This window comes from Eretmochelys imbricata, chromosome 1 (assembly GCF_965152235.1).
Source record: "Eretmochelys imbricata isolate rEreImb1 chromosome 1, rEreImb1.hap1, whole genome shotgun sequence".
NCBI lineage: Eukaryota > Metazoa > Chordata > Testudines > Cheloniidae > Eretmochelys > Eretmochelys imbricata.
In genome coordinates, this window is record NC_135572.1 from 256,039,459 (window position 1) to 256,054,073 (window position 14,615).

At 47.3% G+C, this 14,615-nt stretch overlaps 1 protein-coding gene across 1 annotated transcript in view; it reads left to right on the forward strand.

Moving 5' to 3' along the window:
* The first annotated feature begins 1,391 nt into the window (after window positions 1-1,391).
* The window catches only part of BRAF (B-Raf proto-oncogene, serine/threonine kinase), a 119,907-nt gene continuing 106,683 nt past the window's right edge, over window positions 1,392-14,615 (forward strand). Inside the window, exon 1 of the mRNA XM_077828091.1 lies at window positions 1,392-1,538. Coding sequence (XP_077684217.1) covers window positions 1,398-1,538 — 141 coding nt within the window. The 5' untranslated portion in view covers window positions 1,392-1,397. The remainder of the gene's footprint in view (window positions 1,539-14,615) is intronic.

A 14,615-nucleotide genomic window follows, 5' to 3' on the forward strand; every position in this document is an offset into this window, starting at 1 on the left:
ATTGACTTCTCTTGGGCCAGGATTTTACCTCGGTGTCCAAATCGAGACATCTAGGGCCTGAGTTTCCAAATAAAGCCGGGGGGCTGCAGGCACCCAACACCTCTGAAAATCAGATACTAAGCTCTTCAGGTTGGTCATCCTAGAATCAGTGGACACAGTTGAAAAATCTGAACAAAATACTCCTAGAAAAGCACTTTTCCTCTTTACAAATGACTTTTCTTTTTATGTAATATTTTCTCAGTACAAAGGTGTTTTTTTCTTTTAAGTTTGGGGTTTTTGTTTGTTTTTTTAGTTGCTTTGTGGCATGCCAGTTTAGTAGACGAGCAGCCCGTTCTGATGTATTATTGTTGCTTTTGACCCCCCCCCACTTGTTGGAAGACTGTCTTCCTAGAGCAGAGAGCCAGAATGTAACCTTCTGAGCCCACTCTCCTAGTAGAAACCCCACCCTAGAAGAAGTTAGTATCCTACTTCCAACCAGTGACTTGTCATTGTGCTTCCTGCCCTTGCCTGATTTGCTAATGGTGTATTTTTAGGTTGAAAATATGCTAGTTCAGTGCTTCATACTACTACTAATTGCTAAATTGGAAGAATGAGGGGTCAACAGGCTAATACCATACCAAAGAGATTTTGTGCCCTAACTAGGGTAAGAGGACAATGGAGGATGGCTGTGTGGCTACTGGGGAGCAGGAGTGCAGTGTGATTAGTCTCTGGGTGAAGGAAGATGGGGGTTGTGTGAGGGGAGCTAAGGGACAAGCAGTTTTGAGGGGGAGAGAGGGCATCTCTGTATGAGGGGAGAGAGCCTCAGGAAAGGCTGGAGCATTGGGTCAGAGAGGAGAGCCCAGGCCCTGGGAAGATGCTAGGTGGAGAAGGCTGTTAGTGGCAAAAAGGGGCTGGCTGGAAGGAGGGGTCTATGGAGAGGGAGGTATGTGTAGAGAGGGGAAAGGCTGTGGGGAGCAGGGAGGGAGGGTGTGCATGGAAGGGGCTTTAGGGCTGAGGTGGGGGTGCTGTGCAGATGGCATTGGGGGAGGCAAAAATGGACGGGAACTGAGCGAGGCTAGAAAGCGGCTTTGAGAATGTTACTGAGAGGGTCGGGGGAGGGGCTTATAGGAAAGGGGCGGGGTTACATCCCGCTCCCTCTAAGTTCCTTGGTGACGTTTAGTCCCGCCGTGACGTCAAGGTGTTTCCCCGTGACATCAGACGGCCCATGCGCAGTGACAGCGGCTATTATAGGTGACGTCACGGGCTGGGTGTGACGTGTAGTGGCGCGGGCCGCTAGAGCTCTCCGGGTTGTGTGGTCTTCCCCCCCTCCCACTACGGGTCGCGGCTGGGGCGGCCCGGCAGCGGGGACGCGGCTTCCCCCTCCCACCCCTCCCCTTCCTCCAGCGCTTCGACCCAAGATGGCGGCGCTGAGCAGCGGCAGTAGCTCCGAGGGGGCCTCGCTCTTCAACGGGGACATGGAGCCTGAGCCGCCGCCCGGAGCTGGGGCCTCGTTCCCGGGGGGCAGCGGCGGCGGCGGCGAGCCGGCCATCCCAGAGGAGGTGAGGCCCGGGTGGGGAGAGGGGCCGTCGAGCGGGGTGTACTGGAGACCACCCCCGGAGCCGCTGCCTGGGGCTTCCCCGGCCCCTGGGCTCTGTGCGGCCTGAGAGCCGCCGCGCAGGCGGAGGTGGAGGTGTGGGCTGCGCCGCCTCCCCCACCCCCCGCCGGGGACGAGGCTCCCAGCCGTGTGGCCCGGGAGCGGGGTGCGCACGGCGGGGCCGGGGCTGCCTGGGGGCCCAGGTGAAGGGGGCGGCGGGACGGAGTGTCTCCCCTCCCCGCGTAGCGGGAGGGGCCGGGGGACGGCGGTGCCTTCCTGGGCAGGGGATGACGGGCGCGGGAGGCCGCGGCGGGGGGGGGAATCTCTGGCTGCCGGCAGGCCCAGCCGGCGCCGCTCCTCATTGCTCCGATGCAGCAGCTTGGGAGGGGGCTGCTCCGCTCAGCTGCGCCGCCGCTCGCCCGGGTCCCCCCGGCCGTGGCGACAGCGCCTGGCTCCCAAGGGTTAAGGCAGGGGGGGCCCCGGCGCGCACGCTCCTCCTGCTCAACAAGTGCAGGCGGCGCAGGTGGCTCCGGCGGGCGGCCTGGGGCGGGGGCGAGGCGCAGGGGGCAGCGGCGGGCCGGGCTACGGCAATGTATCTGCAGCGGGGGGAAGCCTCGGCCCGGTCCCCGCTCGTGGTGCGGGGCTCCCGGCCTCCCTTTGCCCGGAGAGATGGAGACGCGAGTGCGCGCCTCGCTTTAATGTAGGGCCGTCGTGGTGGTGACAGGTGCAACGTCAAGGGGTCTGTCTCTGGGTCAAAACCGAAAGTCGGGGGTCTTCAGGCGGTCCCCCCGCCCCCACGGCTCCTTTGTGGTGTGCATCTGAGAAGCTGTAGTACGCTTTTGAAATCAGTTTATTTTGTGTTTGAGGATCTCAAAGCGCTTGTCGGATATTGATGAATCTCAGTGGGACCACTCCTGTGTGTTTGCGGGATTGTTCCCTTAATCGCTATTGCAGCATGAGGTCTGCTGCTGTGAATTGGGCACCGGGTTGGAGTTCAGGATACCTGGGCTCTAATTTATGTCTATCATCACAGACATGGTGAGACTTTTGGGCTTATCCCTTAACTAGCCTCTGTGTGTTTCCTAATCTGTAAAAGGAGGTAATACTTCTCTTACTGGGGTTTTGAGGTTTAAATCACTGTTTGCAGAATGAGTTCAGCACTTGGATATACAAAGTATTTTGAGGTTTGGGGAGATTTAGGCACAAAGATGAAGTGACTTGGCCAATGTCACATATCAAATTGTTTCTAGAGGTAGGTTTAGAACCCAGAAACCCTGACTCCCGGTCTCTTGCATCAGTCACTGACAGTAAAACTTTCAAAAGCAGGTGAGTGATTTGGGAGCCTGGGCATCCATGTGCTGTGGGTCATTAGACTCTACTTCTAGGCCCTCTACTTTTACTACACCAGTTGCTAAACAGTTGCCATATTCCTACCTTAGTAGTAAAAGTGTTTTTGTATTTATTTATAGCACACACTAACCAAATTTTTAGCATTTCACAAACACAAATGAATTATGCATTGCATAATCCCTGGGAAATATTTTTTGTTTGATTCCAGTACACTTTACAGATGGGAAAACTCAGACAGGGAATAGGTCTGTGGCATGGCTGGGATTAGACTCTTGATCCCACAACTCAGACTTCTGTCAGTGAGATAATTCTTCTTTTCTGTAAGTAATAATAATCATCATTTGTTTCTAACTCTAGGTCTAATAGCTTTACTTCTGTAGTAGACAAGAATGGTAATGTCAGCAGTCAAAACTTTGCTAATACATAGTTAAAACTGAGATTTTTATTCCTGATGCAAAAAAGGAGTTCACAGTTTAAAGATGTAAATGCCATAACATGAGTGTGTGTGTGCACGCTCTCTATATTTTACACAAATGTAGGAAGAGAAAGTGATGTGTATGTAGTGAGAACAATCATATTTTGTTATTGTTAAGTGGCTACTGCTCTGGGACCAAAGATGTGTTTGTTTTAAGTAAAAACCTGAATAGAACAGTAGGAACCAGATTTATTCATGTAATGTGCTCATCTACAAATCTAAATATTTCATACATAGACTTTAAACAGAGTAAATTTGTAGCAGATAAAGCACCATAGTTCAACTACATTAAGTTGCTATTATGAATACACTTTTTAATTCAGCCCTAATGATGTTCAGTTGCAAAAATGTATATATATGGTCTATACTTATTCAGCTCTCTCACATTTTGAGGAGGTCTGGTTAGCTATCAAACAGGAGACCTATCAAACCATCTTGTGAGGGGTGACTTTGTTCTCGAAAAGGATAGCTACTTAAATGCGAACACCCTCCTTTATGTTTCTGTCAAGATCCCAATCACAGATTTGTAGAGAAGAATTATCTCTTTTTTTCTTAAAGACAATGGAATTCTAAAGTTCTTAAGTACCTACTATAGAGTCTCATCAAAAAGCTCAGCTTCAATTGCTTTGAGTCAATATCTAGAATGGCTTCAGGGTCAGAGTGAATGTTGTCTTGAGCCCATGTGAAAACCTAAGCTGAATTTACTGACACATTACGGGAAATTTAGTTTTCTTTGTAATGTTCTTTTTTGGGCTGTTCCATAGGTTGCTGGTTTTTTTTTTTTAAATGTTAAAAAAGGGGGGCGAAAGTGTTTAGGAAATTTTGAAAAAGTCTTACTTAGTAAATTTGTGTTTTGAAATACTTGTATTTTAGTTGAGTAGGTAATTTATACTGAAACCATATGCCTTACTATGAGGTTATGTGGCTAATGGCCAGAGCTGAAGTGTAATACCTTACACGTTCAAGATTTAGGATTTAAACAAAAAAAAAACCAACCCCAACTTTTAGGCAGTGTTAAATCTTTATGAAAAATTTTTATTAAATCTTGAACTTCTTACCTCAAATGTTATCTCTGTAGCCCTAACCACTGAGATAAAAGTCTGTAATAATAAAGTGTATTGATCTTTAATACTTGCTCTGGTAAAGAAAACAAAGTTGAATACATGTGTAAAACTAAAAGCTTATAGCTGGTGATGTGGGGGGAAGAATTCACTGTGCCAGAATGTTGTAGTTGCAAGAACACATCTCATCTGAAAAATCATGCAGGATTCATAAGTAGTACTTGGAACCACACATGTGCTTACAAAAGTGTGGTCCATTTAGGAAATTATTTCTGAGGGCATTCTGTGCCAAAAAATTAAAAATTCTGCGCACAATATTTTAAGCCTCTGCATTTATTTATTGATAAATAAATCTTGCAGAATTTTTAGTATGGCAGTGGGGAGCGCAGGCCGCTGGGTGTACGAAGGTGAGAGGTCACCCTGTAGCCTCCCCACTGCTAGGACATGGACTCAGTGCTGAGGCTGTGCCTGACCCTTACACAGCGCAAGGCGTGGGCCTGCCCCAGAAACACCCTGGGGCCCTGCCCTTCTGCACCAAGCACACCAGGCACGGGACAGGCAGGATCAAAGTGTGGAGGGGCCCAACTTCTAAGAGGGGGCAAGGTGGAGATTTCAAGGTGGGGAACCAGCCCTCCAGGGCTCCCTCTGAGTCTTGCCTTCTTTCCTGTCTCTTGGTGCGTGGAGGCTGAGGCATCCTCTTCTGCTCCCAGTGGCCAATCCAGTTGCCCAGACTCAAGCTGTCTGTCTACTCTCAGGTGAGCTTTGGGGAGATTAGACATCCAGGCTGGTTCACCCCAGGATGGATTCTCAGAGTCCAGGTGGGGAGCATCACAGATTTGCAGGATGATTGGAAGTGTTTAGCAGCTGGGAGGAGAAACTACATTCTTGTCACTGGGGAGTATTTCCAGAATTATTAAATCATTCCAATTAGATTCGGTTCTTTCAGAGGAAGAAATTCAAAATAGATGACTCAGGAAGTCCCCGGGGAGACACCTAGACTTATTGGACTCCTGATGTCACTTTAATGGCTGGGGAAAATAAGTTCTGCTTCAATCTTTTTGGAAAATGTCGTTATTTTCAGTTTTGAAATTATTTTAATTTTTTTTACTATTCCATAATACAGTTTTTCTGTTGACCGAAAACAGCTTTTCTCACAAATTTTGTTTTGCTGGAAATTTTGAAACTTTTTACCTTTGTTCTCTTTTGGAACAGTTTATTTTTCAAACTCGCAGCATTTCCCACAAAACAAAAAATCCAGTTTCCACCCAGCCCTAATGAGAATCCACCTTTAATTGAGTGGTACTTCAGTTCATACTACTTTAGTCTGGAAAATTTTTTCTCCTTTTGAAATATTTTCCTGCCAAATGTAACTTGACGTAACAGATGTTTGGGGATTGAATGAATTTTCTCTTATGATGAAAGTTAATGCAATATGCATTCCCAATGGAAGTACTCTACTGTGGTGATGCCATCCATGGTATTTTCCTCATTACAAGACACAAGGTGCTAGTATTGAAAGGGTCCATGTATCAACATTCACTCTTTTTGCTGAAAGCTGAATCTTAGAAATCAGTTGCTTTGGGTTTGAAAAAATGATTGCGGTCAGTTACAGGCTGTTGTTGAAACAGAGTATCTTTGTGACATCTTTCCTGGCAAAATGAAATGTAGTTAATACCCTTTTATTATAGAAGCACTATAATTTTCTCCAAATTACCCAACAGCAAGCAAATAAATGTACTAATTAATACACTAAAATGTATTTACCATCAAAATATGTTGCATAGCTCAGTTGTCAGTGAGTTTATTAAAAATAAGAATTCTGTTATATAGAGGGATACTAGCAGTAATTTCTACAGTATATTTAAGCATATAGCATATTTAAACCTCTGAAACAGTGTTATTAGTAAGGTAAATTGAAACAGTTAAACTTGCTGGAAATGGTAATTTTAGTTTTTAAAACAGTATTTGAACTGTTGCATGAGAGTGCTATAGAGCATGTAGTCTGAATTTTTCATGTATTTTACTTAAAGTTGTCTGTAACTTTCCTTGATGTAAAATGTTTTCCTTATTTGACAAGTTCAGACATTTCATAAATTAAAATAAGGAACTTCATTTTTTTGCAAAGCATTGCAAGCAAGATTGTTCTCTTTGGAAATTTTTTTTTTGGCAGTCCCTTAACACCTTTCACAAGGATCATCTTTGACTTGTAAACGTCAACCTGGGCAGGATTTTTTTGATTAATTTAATGGAATAAAAGTTTCTTCTATCTCTTCCCCTTCATCCAGATGTCCTGGACACAATAACTTTTTTAGTTTATTGAAGTATTCTCCACAATTTAAATATTCTAGTCAAGGGAAAAGAAACAGGTAGCTGATGCTTCCACAAATATACATCCAGCAGACCAAGCTGGAAGGGTATACCATAAAATTTTATATTCCAGACATTCTGAAAAGAGCATACAGTCTTTGCTGGAGTTACTATAAGATCTTTCAGTGTCCTAATTGCTCTGACTCAGGAAAAGCAGGCCATTCCTTTTATTGGTTGTTTTTTATTATCTAGCACCTAGGTGCTTATTTACAAAATTTAAAAATAACACACCCATTCACGGTGGATAAGGATGCCAGGTTTGGAATCCCTTGGGTCTTCTGGCTCTCCTTATGTTCATCTTGGCCTATGCCAGCTGCACTAGCTGGGAAGGGGAATCAAAACCAGATTCAGCCTTGACAGAGTGACTACACTATTACCACATTTCTGTTTCTGCTTCCCTTATGGGCCAAAGTCAGTTACTCCAGTTGCAGTTACCAAATCCAGTTCCACGTGTCTTAAAATAAATGTATCTGACATAATGCAGGAAAACCTCACATTTATTTACAATGGCTTATTTTATCTATTAGGATATTATAAGTGTTGATAGTTTGACACAAAGTTTGGATTACAAACATGAAGTATTACCTGCAACATAGATAAATGTTGTTTTTAGTCTTCCTCCATCCCAAACTTCCAGATACATAAGGCTGTTGGGCTTTCTTGTAGCATGTCCAATTCATGTTACAGCCCATCTCTTTGGAATTCTTTGGTTCCATCTGTACTAAGCAAGTATGCTATTATAGGGACATGGGTTGCATATAAGAGTTATTTGCATGGATTGTCTTTGCATTGGTTCAGCATGTCCACACTGCAGATCAGTTTGAAAAAACACTTTTATCATGGGTTTGAGTAACAGCCGTGTTAGTCTGTCTTTGCAAAAAGAAAAGGAGTACTTGTGGCACCTTAGAGACTAACCAATTTATTTGAGCATGAGCTTTCGTGAGCTACAGCTCACTTCATCGGATGCATACCGTGGAAACTGCAGTAGACATTATATACACACAGAGACCATGAAACAATACCCCCTCCCACCCCACTGTCCTGCTGGTAATAGCTTATCTAAAGTGATCATCAAGTTGGACCATTTCCAGCACAAATCCAGGTTTTCTCACCCTCCGCCCCTCCCCCCCCCCCCCCACACAAACTCTCTCTCCTGCTGGTAATAGCCCATCCAAAGTGACCACTCTCTTCACAATGTGTATGATAATCAAGGTGGGCCATTTCCTGCACAAATCCAGGTTCTCTCACCCCCCTCCAAAAACCACACACACAAACTCAATCTCCTGCTGGTAATTACCATGCACATTATAGGGGGAGTGGTCACTTTGGATGAGCTATTACCAGCAGGAGAGTGAGTTTGTGGGGGGGGCGGAGGGTGAGAGAACCTGGATTTGTGCTGGAAATGGCCCAACTTGATGATCACTTTAGATAAGCTATTACCAGCAGGACAGTGGGGTGGGAGGAGGTATTGTTTCATGGTCTCTGTGTATATATAATGTCTACTGCAGTTTCCACGGTATGCATCTGATGAAGTGAGCTGTAGCTCACGAAAGCTCATGCTCAAATAAATTGGTTAGTCTCTAAGGTGCCACAAGTACTCCTTTTCTTTTATCATGTTCATATGTAGTTCTTTCAGCTGGTCCTGTATCAGGGCATTTTGGGATTTAACTATCTCATAGTGCTAGCATAGCTTTGTGGAACACTTACGAAAATTTGTGATCTGAAGGGCATTCTGAAAGACTTGTTTAAGCATTCTTATTTGTTGCAGTGAATCCCTTTGAGGTTGTCACCTTTTTCAGCATGAAGCACGCGAGACATTTTTGGTGCAAAGCTACCAGTGTCACTGAGCTGTTGGCCTGGAATCCTTTGGCTTCTCTGGGTTAGCTAGTATACGTCCCTATGGGAAAGGGGGAGGGGAGAGACATTTAAAGGACATTTGTCACTGAAGGCTCTGGGTCTCCAGCATTGTTAAGTGGGGCTACTGAATTGATCTTAAATAATTTCCTGAAGGCTACCAGAAGTTTAATTTCTCCTGACAAAGAATACCATTCAGCTCATGCCACTAGGTGAAAGAAGAAACAGATTCTTTATTTCAGGTATTTCTGAATAAAAGGAAAGGGCATTCTGAATATGAAGGATCTAGTACAGGGTCGGCAATCTATGGCTTGCGAGCTGATTTTTAATGGCACACTGCTGCCTGCTGGGTCCCAGCTGCTGGCCCCGCTCAGCCTGCTGCCGAACCCAGGTTGGCAGCAGGCTGAGCTGGGCCAGTGGCCGGGACCCCGGCAGGCAGCAGCGTGCCATTAAAAATCCTGCCCGCCCCGGCCTGCTCTTCTCTGCTGTCCCCCCCTTGCTCTCCTCCCCCCGGCGGGGGCAGGGTGAAAAAGCTTGGTCCTGCCGGCTACTGCTGCAAGGCAGGCAAGCTCTTCCCCCCGCCCCGCCTCTTTCCCCAGCGTCCTGGATTCCTGCCCCTCCTCCTCTCTGTCCCTGCCACCAATCAGCTGATGGCCCTTGCGAGGGAAGGGGAGAAGCAGAGCCGCAGCATGCTCGCTGCTCCATGGAGGAGGCGGAGACGAGGTGGGGACGGGGCCTTGGGGAAGGGGGTTGGAATCAGGGCATATCCCCTCCAGTCCCCTGCCATGAGCCACTCTAGGCAGGGGGCTGGGAGCACCCCCACAACTCTAGCCCACACCCCCACAACCCTAGCCCGCACCCCCAGCCCTCTGCCCTGACCCCTGCACCCCCCCATGACTCCAGGACCCCCCATGCCCTGACTCTTGCACCCCCCAGATTCCCACCCCCACCCTGAGCACCAAACAGGAGCTCCTGCACACCCCCCTGCCACATTCCCACCTGCACCCCTCGCACCAAATGGGAGCTGCCCAGGTAAGCACTCTACACCCAAACCTCCTGCCCCAACCCTGAGCCCCCTCCCTCATTCTAGTTCCTGGCCAGACCCTACACCCCAACCCCCAGCCTGCTCTGTCACCCCCAGCCCTGTGCTCAGTGTACTCCCACCCTCAGCTCAGTGCAGAGAGAGAGGAAGAGAATGGGCTAGAACCAAGGAGAAGGTAGGTACCCACTCTATGTGGGCAGGGCTGGGATCCCAGACCGGCAGCGGGCTGAGAGGGGCCGGCAGCCAGGACCTTGGCTGGCAGGAGCCAGCGGACGGAACTCCAGACGGGCAGCGGGCTGAGTGGCAGCGGGCTGAGCCACTCTGCCCACTGCCTGTTTGGGGTTCTGGCTGTCGGCCCGTTGCCAGCTGGGTTCCCGGCCGCAGGCCTCGCTCAGCCTGCTGCTGGCCTAGGTGAACAGAACCCCAGGCTGGCAGTGGGCTGAGCGGGCCAGTGGTATAAGATCAGCATTTAAATTTAATTTTAAATGAAGCTTCTTAAACATTTTGAAAACCTTGTTTACTTTACATATGACAATAATTTAGTTATATAATATATAGACTTCTAGAGAGAGACCTAAAAAACTTGCACACAAAACCTTAAATTGAAGTGAATAAATGAAGACTCAGCACACCACTTCTGAAAGGTTGCCGACCCCCAATCTAGTATTTCTGGTAGGAAAAGGTAGAAAACAGTGTGTCTGCAATTTTTGTAGCTTCCTAAGGAAAGTGACTGGCTGTGCTCTCCAGACTTTTACAAACACTTAAGTGTGTTTCGGGGTGGGGAGTGGGGAATGCAGTGCAACCATTGGAAGTATCACAGGTTTCTTATAAGAGAACAACACTAATAATTCTGGATGTAGCCTTTTGGTCTGGCATCAATTATGCATTTCTGTAAAATACTTTGGCAGCCATAGCCTAATACCATAATATTTGAGTGTCTCTGGGACAGAGACCCCTTGGCAATAGATCCCCTGTTCTCAAACATCTCTTACCGAGAGTTGACAGACTAACTACACTAAACGCGTCTTACACGACATTTATCTGTGAACAGTAACATATGAGCTTTGTGTAGCCATCTTACAACTTATTAAGATTCATAATCATTGCAAGGTGTATGTACAGGTATTTTTAAAAAACAATGTATTTATATTGAAAGTATGCTTTATGCTCTTAGAGTAGAAATTAGTCACCTGGAGATAATTTATTCTTGTAATGGCCCATTTGGGCAAGGGGGAGTTGCCACCTCATCCTGTTTGGCTGGTGATGCTATGCAAGCTCAGTTGTTTTAGCCTTGAACAATACTAAGACTTTGAATGGTAAGCCATCAGAGACAGCAACAAACAAATGAAACCACTTAAAGGTAAAAACAAAAGAGAAAACATTACAACAAGCAGATATTCACCCTGTCTATGAATAGAAACTGAAGGCTGTTTTTGGTACAACATGGAGGGAGAAGCATCCTATCCATTTACTGAGGATAACCCTGTGTGGAGCGGGGATGTTTTCCTGAACTTTCAGATTATGGTTCCTAAGAAACCAGCTATCCCTGCAACAGACTGACCTTTTGGGGGAAAATCTACTTTATTAAATTGGAAGGGTAACTTGATATGTGTAGACTCAGATTCGCATTTTATGATTTTGTTTGATATTGTAACCCTTTTGTTTCCACCACTCTTGTTTCTAGTTAAATCTTATTTCTTACAGTAAAACAAATAAGCTCAAGTGCTCACAAGTGCCGTGTGTTGTACAGGAGTGGTGGTTTAAGGTAAAATTGGTAAATTGGGGTATGCTGAACCTTTGGGTGCAGAGAATCTGGAGTTTCTGTGAGTAGCCGGTGTCGGGGGCTGGATATCACAGGGGAATGACTCAAAGGGACTTGAGGATTGAGGCGCATCTATTGTTAACCTGTGAGGCAAATTTAGGGCTGCCATAGCCCAGAGGAGAGTGCTTGAGTGGTTGAAAGGCTGGTGGTGTCAGGGAGCTGATGCCCAGCTACCTCAATAAAGATTCTTTTTGCAGAAAGCAGGGGGTAACAAGGTGACTCTCAGACTTGGCTATGCAAAGAACTGTCACAGCCTTCCAAGAGTAAGAACCTCTCTCTCTCCCCTCCCGCCACCTTCCCCCACCTTCTAGCAAAAGTAGGCTTGTGTGTGCTTGCATGTTGTATTTATTATCCTAAGGCTTGTCAACATGGTACTTTAGTGCACAGCAAAGGGATGTAAATTTTAATCCTCATGTGTTGCACACTAACCTGACCCAGATGGGGTGCACTAAAAGTTCCTTAGTGCGTGTTAATATAGAGTACATTAACATACTTTTAGTGCATGCCATCAGGCTCCACAGGAGCCAGTAGTGCATGATATGCTAGTGAGGACTAAAATTTACACCCCTCTGGTGTGACTAAATCTCTGTAGACAAGCCCCTGGAAAAAGTGTGATGGGTGTAGGTGTGGGTAAGGATGCGGTTAAAAGAGAGCTTGAGAACAGAGGGGTGTATTGCATTTATCCTGCAAAGTCACATGGTTAGTGCTTATTCTTATGCTATCCAGCAGTGAGTTCTATAGTCTTGGGCTGGTTCTTGCAAAGATTCTGTCTCCCATGACTGAGTTGCCCATATTGATCAATAGTTTAATTGTTGTGGCAGAAGATAGCTGTAAGGGAGAATGAGATGTGGTGATCTCTTATGTAGCTAGAGCCATAAGAAGCTCATATGCACTTGCTTGCAGTGTGGGTTCCTTCCAACTGTCCAAACATCTGTTTGTGCTGCCGGAGGCAATGGGCTTCCTTCTTAAAGACCCAACATTCCAGCTTTTCCCACGTAGATGATTGGGGTACCTTGTGTGGAAGCCCAGCTGGATTCAAGGCCTTCTGCACTGGTACAGTATCAATGGTGTGGACCTAAGAGAAGACACATTGGAGCCATCGTGCTTAAATGGATTAAGTTATAGATTTAGGTCCTGATAGCCATAACAGTTGCTGTAATGGCATAGCATAGGAGACCTCTATATGAGGTGACAGCTATGGATGCTGTAGTGTTAAAGTCAGGTGTTTTTTGCTACATGTGATTGACTGCCTCCATGAAGTAGTGGCTTGTTCAGGCTCTAGTTGCAGTTAGGCAGGGGCTTCCAGATTCCCTCAATCAGACTGAAGTAATCACATGCTTTCTGCTTGAGATGGGTTGTACATACATGGGGCTTCATTCTTAAGGAGCTTTTCTCTCTAGGACAGTCTCTAGATCAGTGGTCTCCAACCTTTTTATGCCCAAGATCACTTTTTGAATTTAAGAGCAACCCAGGATCTGCCCTACCTGCTCACTTCCCCCTGCCCCCATTCCTCGCTCTCCCCCACTCACCCTCACTGGGCTGGAGTAGGGGGTTGGGGTGCAGGCTATGGGCTGGCTCCAAGGGGTTCGCAGCATGGGAGGGCTCTCTGGGCTGACCCTGGGGCAGGGGATTGGGGTGCAGAATGGAGAAGGACCTCTGGGAAGGAGTTTGGGTACAGGAGGGGGCTCTGGGCTGGGGCAGAGTGTTGGGGTGCTGGAGGGGGTGCTGGTTCTAAGGGGGGGTAGGGGCTTGGGGTGCAGGAGGGGGCTCAGGGCTGGGGGACAGGGTGCAATAAGGGGTTTGGAGTACAGGAGGGGGTATGGGGTTCTGTGTCTGGGAGGGGGTTGGGGTGCGGCCTCCTGCCAGGCAGCACTTACCTTGAGTGGCTCCTGGTTGGCAGCGCAGCAAGGCTAAGGCAGGCTCCCTGCCTGCCCTGGCCCCACACTGCTCTTGGAAGTTGCCAACATGCCCCTGTGGCGAGGTGCATAGGGCTCTGCGCGTCACCCCTCTCTGCAAGCACCGCTCCCACAGCTCCCCATTCCCAGCCAATGGGAGCTGCATGGGCAGTGCTTCCAGGCAGGAGTACTGTGCAGAGGGAGACCTGCCCCGTCGGCCCGTAGCGCTGTGCTGGGCTCTTTGGGAGCGGCATGGGGCCAGGGCAGGCAGGGAGCCTGCCTTAGCGGCAGCCATGCTGTGGCACCAGAGAGTGTAATCGACTGGTTGGCGACCACTGCTCTAGATGCACCTCTTTTGAGATAAGATCCATGAGGTGTGGTTCAGAGCTTTCACTGACCTTGTATTTCCAGAAATGGTTGATTCAAACAGATAGGATCCTCTCTGTGTGAAAGGCAGAATGGGTGTTGTCTCCTGTGCTAGGCAATTCTTCAAGGATGGGGTTGGGCAGTGTACCACAATATGTCTAATTACCGGTTACTTGGCAAGAAAGAGAATCTTGACTGAAATACTGTCTACAATCAATGAGAGCTATGTGAGTTGTCTCAGATTGAAGCTAGCTCTTTCATGAGTGGGGCACACCACAGAGATCTGTTTGTGGGGTCTGCGAGCAACACACTATTGGAGTTCTGCATAACTTGTCAAATGATCTACTTTTGAGGGATGGTTTCTTTACTTACTGGATGGGAGTTCATGTACCTTTCCCCCGTAAGTAATGCACCTAAGTGGGTAGAGATCAAGAGGTTAATTTTTCTGGTAGACTCCTTCCAACCATTTAGGAAAATTCACCAATTCCAATAAAAAACGTCCATGATTCAGTATGAAAAGATGTAGTTTAGAACAGGGGTCTCAAACTCAATTTACCTTAGGGCCACTATCAGTCCTCAAATCCTCCCAGCTGACTAATAATGTCACTCTGCCCCCCACCTGCCTAAGGGTCTGGGAGGGAGTTTGGGTGCTGGGTGCAGGCTCTGGGCTGGTAGTGCAGGAGAAGGGGGTGGGATTGCAGGCTCTAGGAGGGGGGAGGGGTGCAGGCTCTGGGAGGGAGTTTGGAGGGGGGAGGGTGTGTGTGGGGTGGGGGTGTAGGCTCTGGGAAGGAGTTTGGAGGGGGTTGGGAT